The sequence below is a fragment of the Camelina sativa genome, chromosome 19 (genome assembly GCF_000633955.1).
Source record: "Camelina sativa cultivar DH55 chromosome 19, Cs, whole genome shotgun sequence".
NCBI classification, from domain to species: Eukaryota; Viridiplantae; Streptophyta; class Magnoliopsida; order Brassicales; family Brassicaceae; genus Camelina; species Camelina sativa.
This window is the reverse complement of record NC_025703.1, coordinates 23191550-23206962: the sequence shown is the minus strand read 5'-3', so window position 1 is coordinate 23206962 and position 15413 is coordinate 23191550. Positions and strand designations below refer to the sequence as shown.

Sequence of the window (15413 nt, the reverse complement as noted above, 5' to 3'; positions counted from 1 at the left end):
GAGGGCCGTAATAGTCGGGGCATATGGAACACCATACCAAGACGGTCTCTTCTTTTTTGATTTTCACCTTCCGTCTGACTACCCTAGTGTGCCACCCGTATGGTTTCTAATTTATATTATTACTATTGTGCAACCTATTGTTGGATCCAGCTATGCTTAATATGAAAATAATGTTCTGTCATGTGCAGTCGGCATATTATCATTCTGGTGGTTGGAGGTTAAACCCCAATCTGTATGAAGAAGGCAAGGTCTGTCTTAGCCTTCTTAATACCTGGACAGGCAGGGGAAATGAAGTCTGGGATCCCAAATCATCTAGCATCCTTCAAGTTCTTGTTTCACTCCAGGGATTGGTGTTGAATTCAAAGCCTTATTTCAATGAAGCCGGGTATGATAAGCAGGTTGGAACTGCAGAAGGAGAAAAAAACTCACTGGGATACAATGAGAACGCTTTCTTGCTAAATTGTAAAACCATGATGTATCTTATGCGGAAACCGCCAAAGGTAATGGTGAAGTGAAGCTCTGTTGCTATTTCTACCTAATTTCACATTTTCCCCAGCTTTCTTTTCTTAATTTGTGATGCAATCTGTAGGATTTTGAAGAACTCATCAAAGACCATTTCAGAAAACGCGGCTACTACATTTTGAAGGCATGTGACGCCTACATGAAAGGATATCTCATTGGTGCCCTCGCCAAAGATGCATCCGTTATTGATGAACACAGCAGCGCTAATTCAACTTCGGTTGGCTTTAAGCTTATGTTGGCTAAGATAGCACCAAAGCTTTTCTCAGCGCTGAGAGAGGTAGGAGCTGACTGCAATGAATTCAAGCATCTTCAGCAGCAATAACACGAGTCTCAAAGGAGCTGGATACACCCATCATTGTCAATGAACAAAGTGAAGGTTTGCGGCTTCTTTACTAGTACAAGTTTCAAACTCAGATATTTCTGAAATGTGTGTATCAGTTATTTTTTTTGGAGTTATACGTGTTACTAAGTTGTAACCCCATCTGCTCCAACAATATTGGCAAATGCATTTTTTTGGTTGGTCGTGTTTTGGAGCCTACTAAGGTTTTTTAGGGGTGCACTTCAACACTTGTTTCTTTTTTCATGGGTTGTCAAGTTCTTTCTAACAAAGATTATTTCAGTGAAGTTATTTTGCGTTAATAGTTTCTGTCCGATGAAATTCTGTAGTAGTTTCGCCTTGATTTATATCTGGTATACAGGAAACGTTCTCGAACTGGCATCTCTTATTTATTCTTTTTTCTTCAAATGAAAGATCTTCAAAGCTTATATGGTTCTTTAACTTGTGGAAACTCTGATATGACAACATGGTATTGTCCTTATTGGTTGTTGTGGTAAGGGTTGATGTGTTGGTGGTGGTGATGATGATGAGCGCTTTGATTCATCTGATGATCAAATGGGTGATGATGATGCTGGTGATCATCATAGTGTTGAAAATCAACTTCGTTCTTTTCGTTTTGCATAGAACCGGTCGCCATCTGATCATCATGCCATCCTCTAGATGTGTTCCGGGTTATTTCTAGCAACGAGTTCCTTACGTGTTCAGCTTGCACCATCTCGTTATGATTTTTCTGTAACATGGGAATAAAGAAACATTTAGTTTTTGTATATTTTGTTTTTCCGCAGGTCCTTTAGATCAATCACACCTCGACTTTGAAGACATTGGAGACAAGGCTGAGGTAGCGAGTCGTGTTAGCATTCGTAACTTCCAGTCCCAGAGAATCCAGTGCCTCCATTAGCCTTGTGAAGCCTCCTGATTTGTATTCGCAAATCACCTTTACGAAAAACTCTCTGCCATCTAGCTGAGCCACATCCACCTGCGGCTGAAACCCCCCAACCCAACATAAAACCGATAGCATGAGAATGTGATTTCAGAGTTCAGTATAGAAGAAAGGTGAGAGTTAGTTTCTTCTTATAATGCTCTAACCTCCATTTCTTGCCCTTTATCATTGGAATTGTCAAGATCAACATCTTGTTTCACGTTAGGAACGTTGGAGTTACATGAAAGCCCCGGGTGAAACCCAGTTACCACCGTCCCATTTAGGCTCATCCCTCCTTGCTGCCTATTAGATCCATCCTCAGTCTCTGAATTCTCTTCAAGCTCGTCTTGAAGCTCCTTTGCTTCATTCTGCAACTCCTTAACGTAGTTGATCGCGTCACCAAGGATTGACGCCCTATCCAACTTCCATGCCACAAAAACTGGTTTCAGAAAACAAACAAGAAACCCCGAGAGGATAACTGCAGATAGAATATACCTTGGTGATCGTGGGAACAAGTGACCGGAGAGCATAAAGCCTATCATTTAGCTTTTTCCTCCTCCGTCTCTCAGCCATCAGGTTCTTAGCTTGAGATCCTTTGCCTGACTTCTTCTTGTACTTTGGATCATCTTCATCATCAATCTGGTCGCTGCAATCCGACCCTGAATCCAACCTACCGTTCTCATTCATTTCCTTATCGTTAGCTACTTGCTGTTCGTTCACAAGCAAGCTAGGCTCGCCCATCACTGGAATCCCATCGTCTGCCATAGTGTTAAATGGGTTCAAACCCATCATCTCCTTAATAATATTCTCCGGGAGATACCCTAAGGCTTGTTGATGATAGTCACTCTTCATCTTCAAGTGCTGTTGTGCCTCGTAATCACTCATCTGAGGCAAGAAATTGAGACGGATTTGATCGGAAGAGATATCGTACGACGACGGGAGATTCATAATGTCTTCATCCTTGGAACCCTTTTGATGGCTTTCACCAGACAACATCCCATACGGCTTTGATTCGACCTCGTCCGCTGCCATCATGTTTATCGTTACCGTTTCATCCATCAACATGTTGCAATGTCCCATTACAAAATCCACCACGTTCTGATCTTCAGCGACCTATACGTACAAATCTTGTGAATTTCTGATCACAGTTTACAACCAACAACTAAGAGACATAAACATACATGTCTGGTCGCAAAGAGCTCCACTAGTCCTCCCGATATAGGAATCAAAACTCTCGTACAGATTGTTTCCTGAATTCAAGAAAAATAATATTTAAGACTAGTTGTTCATGTGATTGTGATAACTTAAAACTCCAAAAATCCGATAATACCTGCATAAAAGTTGGTTCTGAGCTCTCACTCAACCAACCGGTCTGGTTAGTCAGAAGTGTCTCCGCATATATCCTACATCAAAGTCCATTTTTCTTATGTCTCTAGATAACTCTTCTGAAAGAATACATATGGATGTGTAGCTTGTATATGACCATACCCGGAGTCGAGAGGGATTGAAGAAGGAAGATGAGAGAGAGATTCACAAGATTTGGTCCGAGGATGGTGAAACATAACATCCCTACAACCTCCGAAGCTAAACTCTTCGGTTCCATTCTCCGCTATGAGTTCTGTCCCACCACAACAACATCCTATCCACTTCACAAACCTGTCTCCTCCAAAACCAAAATAACAATATATGTGACGAAAGAGAAAGAAAGATAGATAGAGAGAGAAAAACTCTTAAAAGCTTAACTACTCAAAAAAAAAAAAAAAACCAAATCAACCTTTGGTCTTCGTTTAGTCTCCAAAGAACACAATAGTCCCAATCTCTTTCACCAACAAGAGGCCTCAATTTCTCCAACAAGTTTTGCATATTACTCTCCATTCTACTGCATAAATCAAATAAAGCCTTATAATGTCGACAAAAACCACAAAATTCTGTCAAACCTGATGTATACATTGGGATAGAACTATAATGATTCTGCTACCTTGGCTCCTATCCAAAAATCATATAAAGCGTCTCTTCAAACTCTAACTAATATGTATACAGCAATTAAAGAGACAAAATGAATAATTTATCATGATTTATAGAACTAAAATATCATGAGGAAAATATGCCAACAAGAACTTACACAAGATTCTCGGAAAAAACAAGGCTCCTCAAAAATCTTGTGACTGCTGAAAACTTGACAAGAGAAAGCCAAGAAGAGGTAGCAAAAGAAGACAAAAGATTGCAAGAAAGAAGAAGAACAAGTAGAAGAATGAATAGGTAGCAGCTAATTACTTCCATACAAGGTTGAGCTTTTTCATGTAACAATAACGTCACTAGAAAACTTTATTTATATATATATATATATATATGACTTATGATTTCTTCTCTCTTCTCTCTTATGAGAAGTTTGTTTATGGCTTTGGTAGGTAAAGTGCAGGACATGCATGACGATCATGTATATATTATATGAAATGTGTAATTTGTAAAGAAAATACATTATATGTTAAGTATATATTATAAAAAAATAAAAAATAAAAAGAATTAGAATGATGAAAGGGGCAGATTTGCATGAGCTAAGATAACGTGTAAAACCCTAACTAACTTTGTTGAGAGCTTCTCACTTCGTTCCGTTTAGGTTATGCATTCTTCTTTCGGTGTCTCAACTACTATTTATCCCTTTTCTTTTCTCTCTTTTTTTTTCTGTTTCATTCTTTGTTATTTTCATTGCTCAGTTTGAGTTCTCTTCGGATCCATATTTTCGTAAATATGTAATCTGATTTTAACAAAAAAAAAAAAAAAAAACAAGAATTAGAAAGAAAATCTTATGTTATTTTATAGAATTGAGAAATAAAATTACAAAAATAATTGTGGGTAGACATATAAAGTGACAAATAGAAGTAATTAATTATTCTATGAAAACAATTAATAATAAAAAAAGAAATTATATTATTCACGTAAAATATTGTTTTATTGTTATTCGAGGAGCAAAGCTGAGCTAGTTTTGTCTCCTAATTAATATCACATTGATCCAACTGTCCACCTTTCATGAAGCTAAAATTCCGATTACGTAACAAAACCACTCTCATAGTCCGACGTAAGTTTATGTATCTGAATTACATCTACACGCATGTTCCTCTTCATTCTTCAATATTTATATCATATGAGTCTATAACTAATATCATATATAATAGATTTAGAATTTGATTTCAGGAGTATACAATTCTATTTGGGAGATTTGAGTTACAGTCTTATCGTAATTATCCGGATAAACGAAACAATAATTACTTCTATGTGACAAGTTTTGATATACTTTACTGATGAATTACAAAATATAAAAACTTATATATATAGAGAATGTTATTTGTTCTCAAAATTATACGACAGAGGACTTACTAATATATTTGCAAGATAACAAACATTGTTAAGTTTTATGAGTGACAAGTCAGAACCAAATATAGTAAAGAGTATTTTGATCTCTTCTTTTATGTCATTTTTTAATTCCCTACGTGGGATCTTAACATGCATTAAGGTGGTGACTCGGAGAATGATATATGTAGATACTTGTTTGTTGTTATGGGTCAAAAACTTTTGAAAAACCATCATGTAACAAATCAAGTTTTTTTCTTAAGAAAAATAATTCAGGGTTAGTGCAGCCATTTTTTTTAGGTGCTCTTCACTAAGTATGGCCATATAAAATAACTGAATTTAGGAAAATTGAATGAAATAAAAAAAAAAAGAAAATACCCTAAAATAACGCGAAAACAAGTTTTGTGGACAACTATAGCACACATTCCAAAAATTTCTAAAATCAGTACTATTTAATACATTAAAATATTTAAAATTAATTTTAAAAAATTAGGTTTGGGTTCTCAATTTCACATTTAGGATATAGTTTTGAGGGGTGGGGTTTAGTATTTGGAATTTAGGATTTAATTTTAAATGATTAATTGGTGATATTTTTGGATATTTAGAGATGTTGTGCTGATTTTGGAAAAAAAAACTTTTTTTGATGCTATTTTCGAGAATCTCCCTAAAAAAAATATAACTAAAAACAATAAATGAATTATATTCATATATGCGAGAGCATATAAGGTGAGAATTGGTTATTCACGTCTTTTGTTTAGTTTTCTATTAAATTATTTTCAAATGATATATATTATCATTAAAAACTATCTTAACTAATATTTAACTAAGTACTAACCCGCAGTTTTCCGCCGGCTGAAATTTTTGTTTGATGAAAATTTTTAATAATTTATTTTGTTATTATGTTATTTATAAAGATTTGTGATTTAAAATTTGATTTGCTTATATTAAAAATTTTGTATTTAAAAATGTTTATTGAAAATCTGTCAATAAAACAATTGCATGTAATGAACTTTAGATTTTATTAGATTAGATTTTTATAATCTTACCTGTTAATTTTTTTTAAAAGTACGTATTAGTTTTGATTCTAATAGATATCTTTTTTTACTTTGCTACAATTTATTTTATTTTATGTGTTCACAATTTTTGTTTTTAATTAATTATATTTAATTAATTAATTAATTAATCTTAATTAAGTTTTTCTAATGGCAATTGAATGTAATTTTTTACACATTTTAAGGTTAGTTTCATATTTGTACTTCCCAATTAATATAGTAAGATAACACTTATATTTAAAATAATTTAAGAACCATTTAATTGAAACAAAAATTTAACAATATAAAAACATAATTAAATAACACTATATATATATATAAATTTTAATTCTTTCATATTCTATTAAATTCTCACGTTCAATAACATCCCTAATACATTGATTTTGTTATCGTTTTCATGATGGTAAATAGAACAGTCCAATAAGTGATTACATCCTTTTTTTTGTTGAAATGAAATAAGCACTAGTAATCAACAAAGATATATGTATGTATAGATCAAACATTTAAAATGAAATTTGAACCGTAAAAGTAAAGGTAATTGTAAACCAAGTGGTCTTGGTCAGTGGTAAAGGGAGAAAAGTCTCGTCACCTGGGTTCAAGTAGCATTGACCACGGAAAAACTTTTAGGATCACTTCTGAAATTTAAGAAAAAAAAAATTGTATGAGAGTTGACGTAGGAGGGATTTAGTAAATTTAATTTTTTTCTGATTACTTAAGTTAGTTTTCTATTGCTGTTTATATTTTTCTATTTTATGTTTTGGGTTTCTTCTCTATATATAGAGAGTCTAGGTTATTGGGAAGACAGTTTTTTTTTAATTCTAATTAATAAAAGCAGAGAGTTATCTTCTCTAATCTGGTGGATTTCTAGAGTTTCTATTAATCAAGTTCACGCTTGAGAACTTGATTTCTAACTAGGATTAGCACTTGCTATTCCTAGAGTTTCTGACTGCGTCAAGTGATATCAGAGCAGGCTTTCTCCTGTTTCTTTTTCAAGGCTTGATCAGCTATGGGGGATCAATCTGTGACCAAAGCAGAGTTTCAGGGTTTTACCGAGGCTATTAGCACGACCCTAACTGCTTTGACCGACCAGATGGCGAATTTGACAAACTGGGATGGCGAATTTGACAACTGAGATCAGAAATTGCATCAACAACACAAATCCACAAAGAGGCAGAGAAGGAGAACAAGTTGGCTTAATGAAAATCAGCATAGAAACAGGGGAAGACGAATCCCAAGAGTAGACAACAATCGTGCTGTTATTAATGAAAGTTTAAGTTCTGAAGAAGAGGAATTTGTGGAGGACGAAGTTGAGCAAAGAAATCGACAAAATAATCATGATTACCGCGTAAAGGCTGACATTCCATTGTTCTATTGAACTATGGGTTTCGAAGATTTTCTGGATTGGCAAATAAGCGTTGATAGGTTCTTTGAAGTCATGGGTGTCCCTGAAAATAAGCAAGTTAAGATGGTGGCAATTACGCTGAAGAGTACTACTGTTGTGTGGTGGGATAAACTTGTTATTCAGAGGCAAAAACAAAGAAAGGGGGCCAGTCAAGACATGGAGGCGGATGAAACATTTCATGATGGACAGGTTCTTACTAGAGGACTATGACCAGATTCTCTATAAGATGTATATTGAATGTGTTCAAGGAAAAAGGACTGTGATTTAGTATACTACAGAGTTTCTGCGATTTTCTGAGCGTAATGATCTTGGAGAGACATAAATCCAAAAGTGGCGAGATACATCAGTGGGTTAAAGAGTTCTATTCAAGAGAAGATGGGTTTACAAACTTTATGGACTGTGAAAGAGGCTTCTAGTCAAGCTTTGAAAGTTGAGTTAATTGAGAAATCTCCTCGCAATTTCACTTCCCTCAGAAGATATTTACCTCAAAATAATTCTGAATTGATAGGAGATAAGGAGAAGAGTGCAATAGCAAAGGAGCTGGAAGTTCTAACAATGGTTCTAATAATGCTCAGCAGAATAAAACACCAATCCAGAAGCAAAGTAACACTTATGCGAGACCATCCATTGACAAGTGTTTCCGCTGTCAAGGACAAGGTCACAAATCAAACGTTTATCCGAGTAGGAGAACTACAACTTTGCTAGAGGAGGAAGAAGAACATGAAGAAGAGGATGAATATGCAGGTGTTGAATTTTCTAAAGAAGAGTCGAATGAGATGACAAACATTGTACTTGAAAGGGTCTTATTATCATCTAAGGAAGAAGGGACAGCGAAAAAAACTGTTCAGAACAAGGTATTCAATTAACGACAAAGTCTGCAACTTGATTGTGGATAATGGTAGCACAGAAAACCTAGTTTCTCATAAACTGGTTGAATATTTGAAGTTACCCACGACGCCACTTAAGAAGCCATATGCATTAGGATGGGTGAGTAAAGGCTCTCGATATCGAGTAACACTGTCTTGTAAGGTTCCGATCTCCATTGGAAAATATTACAAAGAAGAGGTATTGTGTGATGTTCTCGACATGGATGTTTGTCATATCATACTTGGTCGTCTTTGGCAGTACGATAATGACGTTACATATCGAGGAAGAGATAATGTGTTAATATTTTCATGGAATGGGCACAAGATTGTTATGGCTCCTGTTTCACACCTTGACCAGAATTCAAGGAGGAAAAATTCTAACTTCTTGGTATTGGCAGATAGTGAAAGAGAGCTTGGTGAAGCAATAAAAGAATATGAATGTATATGTCTGGTGGTGATTAAAGGGCTGATGAGTGTTGCAACAGAAGAAGTAACAACTCCAAAAGATATACTAGAGATTCTACAAGATTTCAAGGAGCTAATTGCAGATGACTTACCACAAGAATTACCTCCTATGCGCAACATTCAGCATCAGATTGACCTTATTCCAGGATCAAGCTTACCAAATCTTCCCCGTTACCGTATGAGTCCAAAAGAAAATGAGAATTTAATGGAACAAATTGAAGATATGTTAAGGAAAGGGTTCATTCGTGAGAGCATGAGTCCTTGTGCAGTACCAGTCCTTCTTGTTCCTAAGAAAGGAAATCAATGGTAAATGTGTGTAGATAGCAGAGCTATCAACAAGATAACTATCAAGTATCGTTTCCCCTATTCCTCGATTGGACGAAATGATTGACAAGTTAACTAGTTCTAAGGACTTTTCTAAGTCAGATTTTCGCAGTAGATACCATCATATACGAATTAGGCCTGGAGATGAATGGAAGACAGCTTTTAAGAGTAAAGATGGATTGTATGAGTGGCTGGTGATGCCATTTGGGCTGTCGAACGCCCCTAGTACTTTCATGGGGCTAATGAATCAAATTCTTCGTCCGTTTACAGGTTCTTTTGTGGTGGTTTATTTTGATGATATTATGGTCTATAGTAAAACAAAAGAAGATCATTTGGAGCATGTGAGACAGGTGTTGTAAGTTTTAGAAGAGAATAAGTTTTACATTAATTTGAAAAACGTGCATTCAACACCAATAAGTTGCTCTTCTTGGGTTTTGTTGTTGGAGAAGAAGGAATTCATGTTGACGAAGATAAAGTAAAAGCTATTAGGGATTGACCTGTCCCGAAATCAGTAAGTGATGTATGCAGCTTTCATGGTCTTGCTACTTTTTATAGGAGATTTATAAGAGATTTCAGTACTATTACTTCTCCTATTACCGAGTGCCTAAAGAAATGAAAGTTTCAATGGGGTCTCGAGCAAGATAACAGTTTTGATTTAATAAAGGAAAAGCTATGTACTGCACCAGTTCTAGCATTGCCTGATTTTGATAAAGTGTTCCAGGTTGAATGTGATGCTAGTGGAGTGGGAATAGGTGCTGTTTTGTCTCAGGAAAAATGACCAATGGCTTTCTTCATTGAGAAATTGAGTGAAGCTTGACAAAAGTGGCGTACCTATGATCAAGAGTTCTATGCAATATTTAGAGCCTTATGGGAGCATTATCTGATTCAGAGGAGTTCATTTTGTTCACTGACCACCAAGCTTTGAAGTTTTTTCACAGCCAAAAGGTGATTAACAAAATGCATGCTCACTGGTTAGATTTCTGCGGGAATTCCCCTTTATAATCCAGCATAAGTCAGGTGCGCTGAATAAGGTGGCCGATGCTTTAAGTAGGAGGGTGATATATCATGGTTTTTACGGTTTTTAACCATGATATAAGTGTGCTTTTTGAGTCTTTTGATTTGTTTTCTAGGATGTTTTAGAGTCTTAACAGGTTTTCTAGGATTTTGGCACGGATGGAGCGAAATAGAGCAATTTGGATGATTCTGGAGCATTTAACCGGAGGAAATCAATTTGGAGTCTGATTATACGAAGAGCATCGATCGACACCTCTGCAGCATCGATCGACACCTCTGCAGCATCGATCGACACCTCTGCAGCATCGATCGACACCCCTGTTTATCTGACGAGAGAACAAGAATTGGAAGTTTTACAATTTTGCCCGAAGTTTTCCATAATTGCAGCACAAGTCCCTGACGTGTTTTAGGACATATATATAGTATTTTAGGTTTTAGAAAAGCACAAGTTATTTTCTAGCAAGTTTTACTTTCTGCAACCCTCTGAGATATTGAGAGCTTTTGGGAGAGAGATCTGAACTCCTTCGAGAGAAGATTTCCTGAACTCCTTCTTATTACTTTTAATATCTATTGTATGTTATTCAGAATTATGATTTGTCCTTCATTAAACATGTCTGAGTAATTTGCTTGTTAGATTTAGGGTTTTTCATAGGGTTTTTATGATTTATTAGATCTGTGATTTTTAGGTTTTTAATCTTTTATGATCTTCATCCTTGGTTGTTTTTCATAATAATTCTTGATTGATCACCTAGAATTATTATCTTAGGGTAATAAATTGATATGAGAATATAATTATTTTCCTGAATAAAACCATTGATGAGCAAAATTACTTTTTACAAAGAGATTTGATTTAGGAATTTTGTGAACTTATCTAAACCTGAATTTAAAGCTGATTTTTAACATTGAATTTTACAAAGAGATTTGGAATTTCTGGTTTTAAATTTAGAAAATATTTGCAGTGAGAACTGATTTATTTTACAAATTGTGTTTACAGTTCTAGATCTGATTTTAATTGCTTGAACCTTAATTAATTTACTGATTTAATATTTCATAATTTCCTGAGAAATTCCCTAGGCTTAACATTTTGATTTTCTGATTTCACAACACTTTTATTTGAATATTTGCATTGCTTTTTCAATAATTAAATTAACTTGTTTAGCGTAATAACAAAACTCTATAATCCATTGTGTTTGATCTTGAGTCCTTGTGGAATTCAACCTCTAAGTATTACAGTGACCTCTTAATTTGAGAGAGTAGCTCTAGGGTTTAATTTGAGCATATCAAATTTTGGCGCCGTTGCCGGGGACTCTTTGATTTACCATTAGATTTGAGTTTTTAATTTCGTCTAAATTTTTATTTTTAATTTCTACTTACACGTTTTTGTTTTTCTTCTCTTTAGTGTTTCAGGTACATGCCTAATAAACCTAACACAAGGAGCAACAAGACTGGTCCTACTGTGAAGCTTTCAAACCAAGAGTTGGGAAAACTTGAGCGTGAGAACAGAAAAGCAGCCAAATCCTTGAAGATGGTTAACACAATCATTTTGATTCGTGATGAGGATGGTGCTTTGAGGGATCAAGAGGGTCACTTGCGCAATGAGCAGGGCCAAAAGATTGATGCAGAGGGCAACGTGATTGCTGAAATCGTTGTCGGAGACGAGCAGGACAATGATGTCGATCGACGCCAACTGGGTGTCGACCGACACCCCCTTCCAGCAGACGTACGTGGAGCTGTCAACCACGTCCAGAACCCGGTTCGAAGACAGGATCAAAAACCGGGATCTGATCAGGACTATTGCAGACTTCAACAGAGCTGATTTGATGTATGAAAACCGCTCTGCAATTGTTCCTCCTCCATTCCCCATGAATGATTTTGAGCTTAAGCCTGCTTACTTCCAGCTAGTTGGGCAAAGACCTTTCTCTAACCTGCCCCATGAGAAACCTTTGGACCATATTGAGCACTTTGAAGATCTGGTGACCAGTATCAAGGCTAATGGAGTGACTGAGGTCTACATCTACTGCAAGCTCTTTCCATATTCACTTGCAGGAGAAGCATCTCAATGGTTGAAGCAGTTGCCACCCGGTTCTTTGACATCTTGGCAACAAATTAAAGTGGCTTTCCTTAACTACTTCTATGATGATGCTATGTCTGATGAGCTGAGAGTGAAGCTGTCCTCCTTCAAACAAAGACCTGATGAAACTTTCAAGGCAGCTTGGGTGAGATTCAAGGCATATCAGAGAGACTGTCCACACCATGACTTTTCAAGAGTGCAACTGCTGAGTATCTTTTTCAGAGGGATTGACTGGGAATATCAGCTAGCCTTGGATGCTGCAAGCCATGGAAACTTCAAGACAAGATATCCAGATGAACCTGAGAACTTGATTGAGAATATGGTCTCCAGCAATAGCACTAAGAGAGCTGATGCTGAACGGAAAAGACTACATGGAGGATTTGATGCAAACCAGCTAGCTTCAGTCAATGCTAAGCTAGATTCAGTTCACAATCTTCTGGTTGGTAAGAAATCAGTTCACTTTGCTGCTGAAGTTGAATCATTTGAGCCACAACCTGAGACAGGGAATGAAGAAGCAAATGTCAACTTTGTCTATGGAAATCAAGGGCAGAGATTCGGTAATCAACAAAGCAACAAGCCTTAAAGTGGGAACTCTTCAAGTTACACTCCTAAGCCGGATTATCAGAAGTAGCAACAGAACAATGGTTATACTAGAACCTATGGGAACTCATCTTATCAGTCTCCTCCTCCACAGACTTCTTCTGAGAATAAAATAGAAGCTATGCTAGAGCAACTTTTGCAAGGTCAAGAGCAGTTAACTATGACATTCAATGGAAAGATTGATAATGTCTACACAGAGCTTACTGGAAGGATTGATGCATTGAGTATTCATGTTAAGAAGCTGGAGAAACAGGTTGCGCAGGCAGCTGGATCTGTGAAGAGACAAGAGGGTTTTCTTCCTGGAAGAACTGAGTCAAACCCCAAGCATGCTTGCAATGCCATATCAGTGAGGGATGAAGAAGTTAATGAAATTGCTTCTGCAGAACTGGGAGAGCAATCAGCAAATTTCTCGGCTTCAGATGATGGTGTGTCGGTCGACACTCATTTCAGACAGAACCCGAAACTGCAAAATCTCAGATTCCAGCAGCTGTTGAGAGGGTGTACAAGCCTAAGGTCCCTTTTCCTAAGCCAAGAAGGTCCAAGCATGAGATTGAAGATGCTAGATGCAAGGCAATGATGGACAAGGTGATGATTGAGATGCCTTTGATTGTTGCAGTAAAGCTTTCACCACCACTTAAGTGCTATGTGAAGAGAATGCTATCCAATAGTTTGAGCCCTGAAGAAGGAGCACTGCTTACCAAAGATGTCAGTGCGATTCTTTTGAACCAGCCTCCACAGAAAAAGAAAGAGAAGAAGCAAGAGGTGGTTGTCTCTAAGAAAGTGAGTGCAATGATTCAGTGTAGGACTGCTGAAAAGTTACCAGACCCTGGAAGCTTTGTACTTGATTGTTCTATCTCTGTAGAACGGTTTGCTCATTCACTCTGTGATCTCGGTTCTAGTATCAACTTGATGCCACATTCTATTGCTGTGAAACTTTGGATGACCGAATTCAAGCCAACTAGATTGTCTCTTATCTTAGCTGATAGATCTCAGAGAATTCCTGAAGGTGTCTTAGAGGATATTCCAATTAAGATTGGAAACTTCATGATTCCCATTGACTTTGTAGTGCTGAAGTATGATAAAGAGCCTGAAGACCCTCTCATCTTAGGAAGATCTTTCTTAGCTACAGTTGGTGCCATCATAGATGTGAAGAAGGGACGCATAACACTGAATGTGGATGGTTTGGTTATGAACTTTGAGATGGATAAGCTAAGGAGAGCTCCTACTATTGATGGACAGACTTTTTCTGTTGAAAAAGTTTATGCTACTCGAGTTGCAGGTTTAGCATCGATCGATGCTCCATTAGCATCGGTCGACACCCCACATCCGAGACAGATCTTTTCCAAAACTGATGCTCCAAATCATAAAGCTGTTCCCAAACAGNGAGACCTCAGTTAACCAAGACACGAGATTATCGTAGAGCGCTTGTTTCTTCTGTTGATAATTTTGCAGGACATACAAGAAGACTCGTCCCTAAATCCCACCCTGGTCCCGTTCCTCATGTCCTTGGTAGACCTCACTCTTCTACTGCTTATACACCACCTTGGATGAAGAGGCCATTTTCTCGGAGGCATTCACTGCCACGTTCTGATCCGACGGACGCCTGAGCTTCAACACAGTCAAGCTAATGACTAAAAACAAGCGCTTAGTGGGAGGCAACCCACTTCTAGGTTTTTCTTGTCCTTTTGAGTCATTTTTCTTTTTGCATTGAGTCAGTTTTTGTTTGGATTTTGTATGAAATTATGAACTATCTATCTATCATGTTGCTTTTGACTTGTGTTTGAGTGCTTCTTAACAGAATAATAAGGCGATGATTGACTTACCAACACAATCGAGTTGCAACTGCCAAAGGATTTTTCGATCATGTTTTTGTCCGCAGAGGGTGTTGATCGACACCTTCATAGCATCGGTCGATACCAATGTTTGCAATGAGTAACCCGAGAATCAGTTCATCTTTTCATTACAATTTTCAATACATTTTTTTTTCTTTTTGCTTTCCTCTTACTTGATAACACTGGGGACAGTGTTGTTTAAGTCTAGGGGAGGTTAGTACTAACTACTAACATAGTTTTTGTGTTTAGTGCGTCAAAACCGTATTTTTGTTTTTATTGAGTCAAATTTTTCAAAATTCTTTTTGGAACTATGATTTTTCTTTTTAGTGTACTGCCTTGGTTGATTAATGCTGCAGATTGAATCCGCAAATCCGACTAATAAAAAAATCCAATGGCTGACCAGTAAACCAAAGACATCCAAATTTCCAACAGAATCCATAAATGCCTGAGGTAACTTCTGTACTTTTTTTTTTATCTCATCAAGGAGATTGATGTTCATAGAGCTTGACTCCTTGTTCATACCTGAAAAGTAAGATCTCAGAAGAAAATGGTACTCCTCTCCCTTATTCAAGTAAAAAAAAAAAGATTTCCTGAGAGCTTTGTTAAAAAAAAAGAGAATAAAAGATGAGATGATTTTGATTAGTTTAGAGAGGTAGGTAAA

At 36.6% G+C, this 15413-nt stretch overlaps 2 protein-coding genes across 3 annotated transcripts in view; one reads left to right on the top strand and one right to left on the bottom strand.

The window, feature by feature from the left end:
• Window positions 1-1146, top strand: part of LOC104766994 (probable ubiquitin-conjugating enzyme E2 23) — an 11343-nt gene extending 10197 nt beyond the window's left edge. The window contains exons 8-10 of the mRNA XM_019241431.1: window positions 4-97; window positions 189-500; window positions 590-1146. Of these exons, the coding sequence (XP_019096976.1) occupies window positions 4-97; window positions 189-500; window positions 590-844 (661 nt within the window). The 3' untranslated portion in view covers window positions 845-1146. The remainder of the gene's footprint in view (window positions 1-3; window positions 98-188; window positions 501-589) is intronic.
• LOC104766995 (transcription factor ABORTED MICROSPORES) lies at window positions 999-4171 on the bottom strand. Of its 2 annotated transcripts, none has more exons than XM_010490996.1 (9): window positions 3901-4171; window positions 3553-3657; window positions 3267-3434; window positions 3109-3181; window positions 2960-3028; window positions 2274-2891; window positions 1946-2200; window positions 1665-1841; window positions 999-1589 (listed from the first exon to the last, which is right to left on the bottom strand). In XM_010490996.1, the coding sequence occupies exons 1-9, from the start codon at window positions 4056-4058 to the stop codon at window positions 1338-1340; spliced, it is 1875 nt and encodes a 624-aa protein (XP_010489298.1). In that variant the 5' UTR covers window positions 4059-4171; the 3' UTR covers window positions 999-1337. The 2 variants fall into 2 exon arrangements, with proteins under 2 accessions (XP_010489298.1, XP_019096977.1); XM_019241432.1 differs by lacking the exon at window positions 3901-4171 and adding an exon at window positions 3757-3804.

Excerpts from the sequence above, each read along its gene's own strand:
- LOC104766995 (XM_010490996.1), bottom strand. The coding sequence starts at position 4,058 with ATGGAAGTAATTAGCTGCTACCTATTCATTCTTCTACTTGTTCTTCTT. Across the intron at positions 2,892-2,959 it reads AGCTCTTTGCGACCAGACAT|GTCGCTGAAGATCAGAACGT; the intron begins GTATGTTTATGT and ends TTGTACGTATAG. Across the intron at positions 1,590-1,664 it reads CCAATGTCTTCAAAGTCGAG|AAAAATCATAACGAGATGGT; the intron begins GTGTGATTGATC and ends CCCATGTTACAG.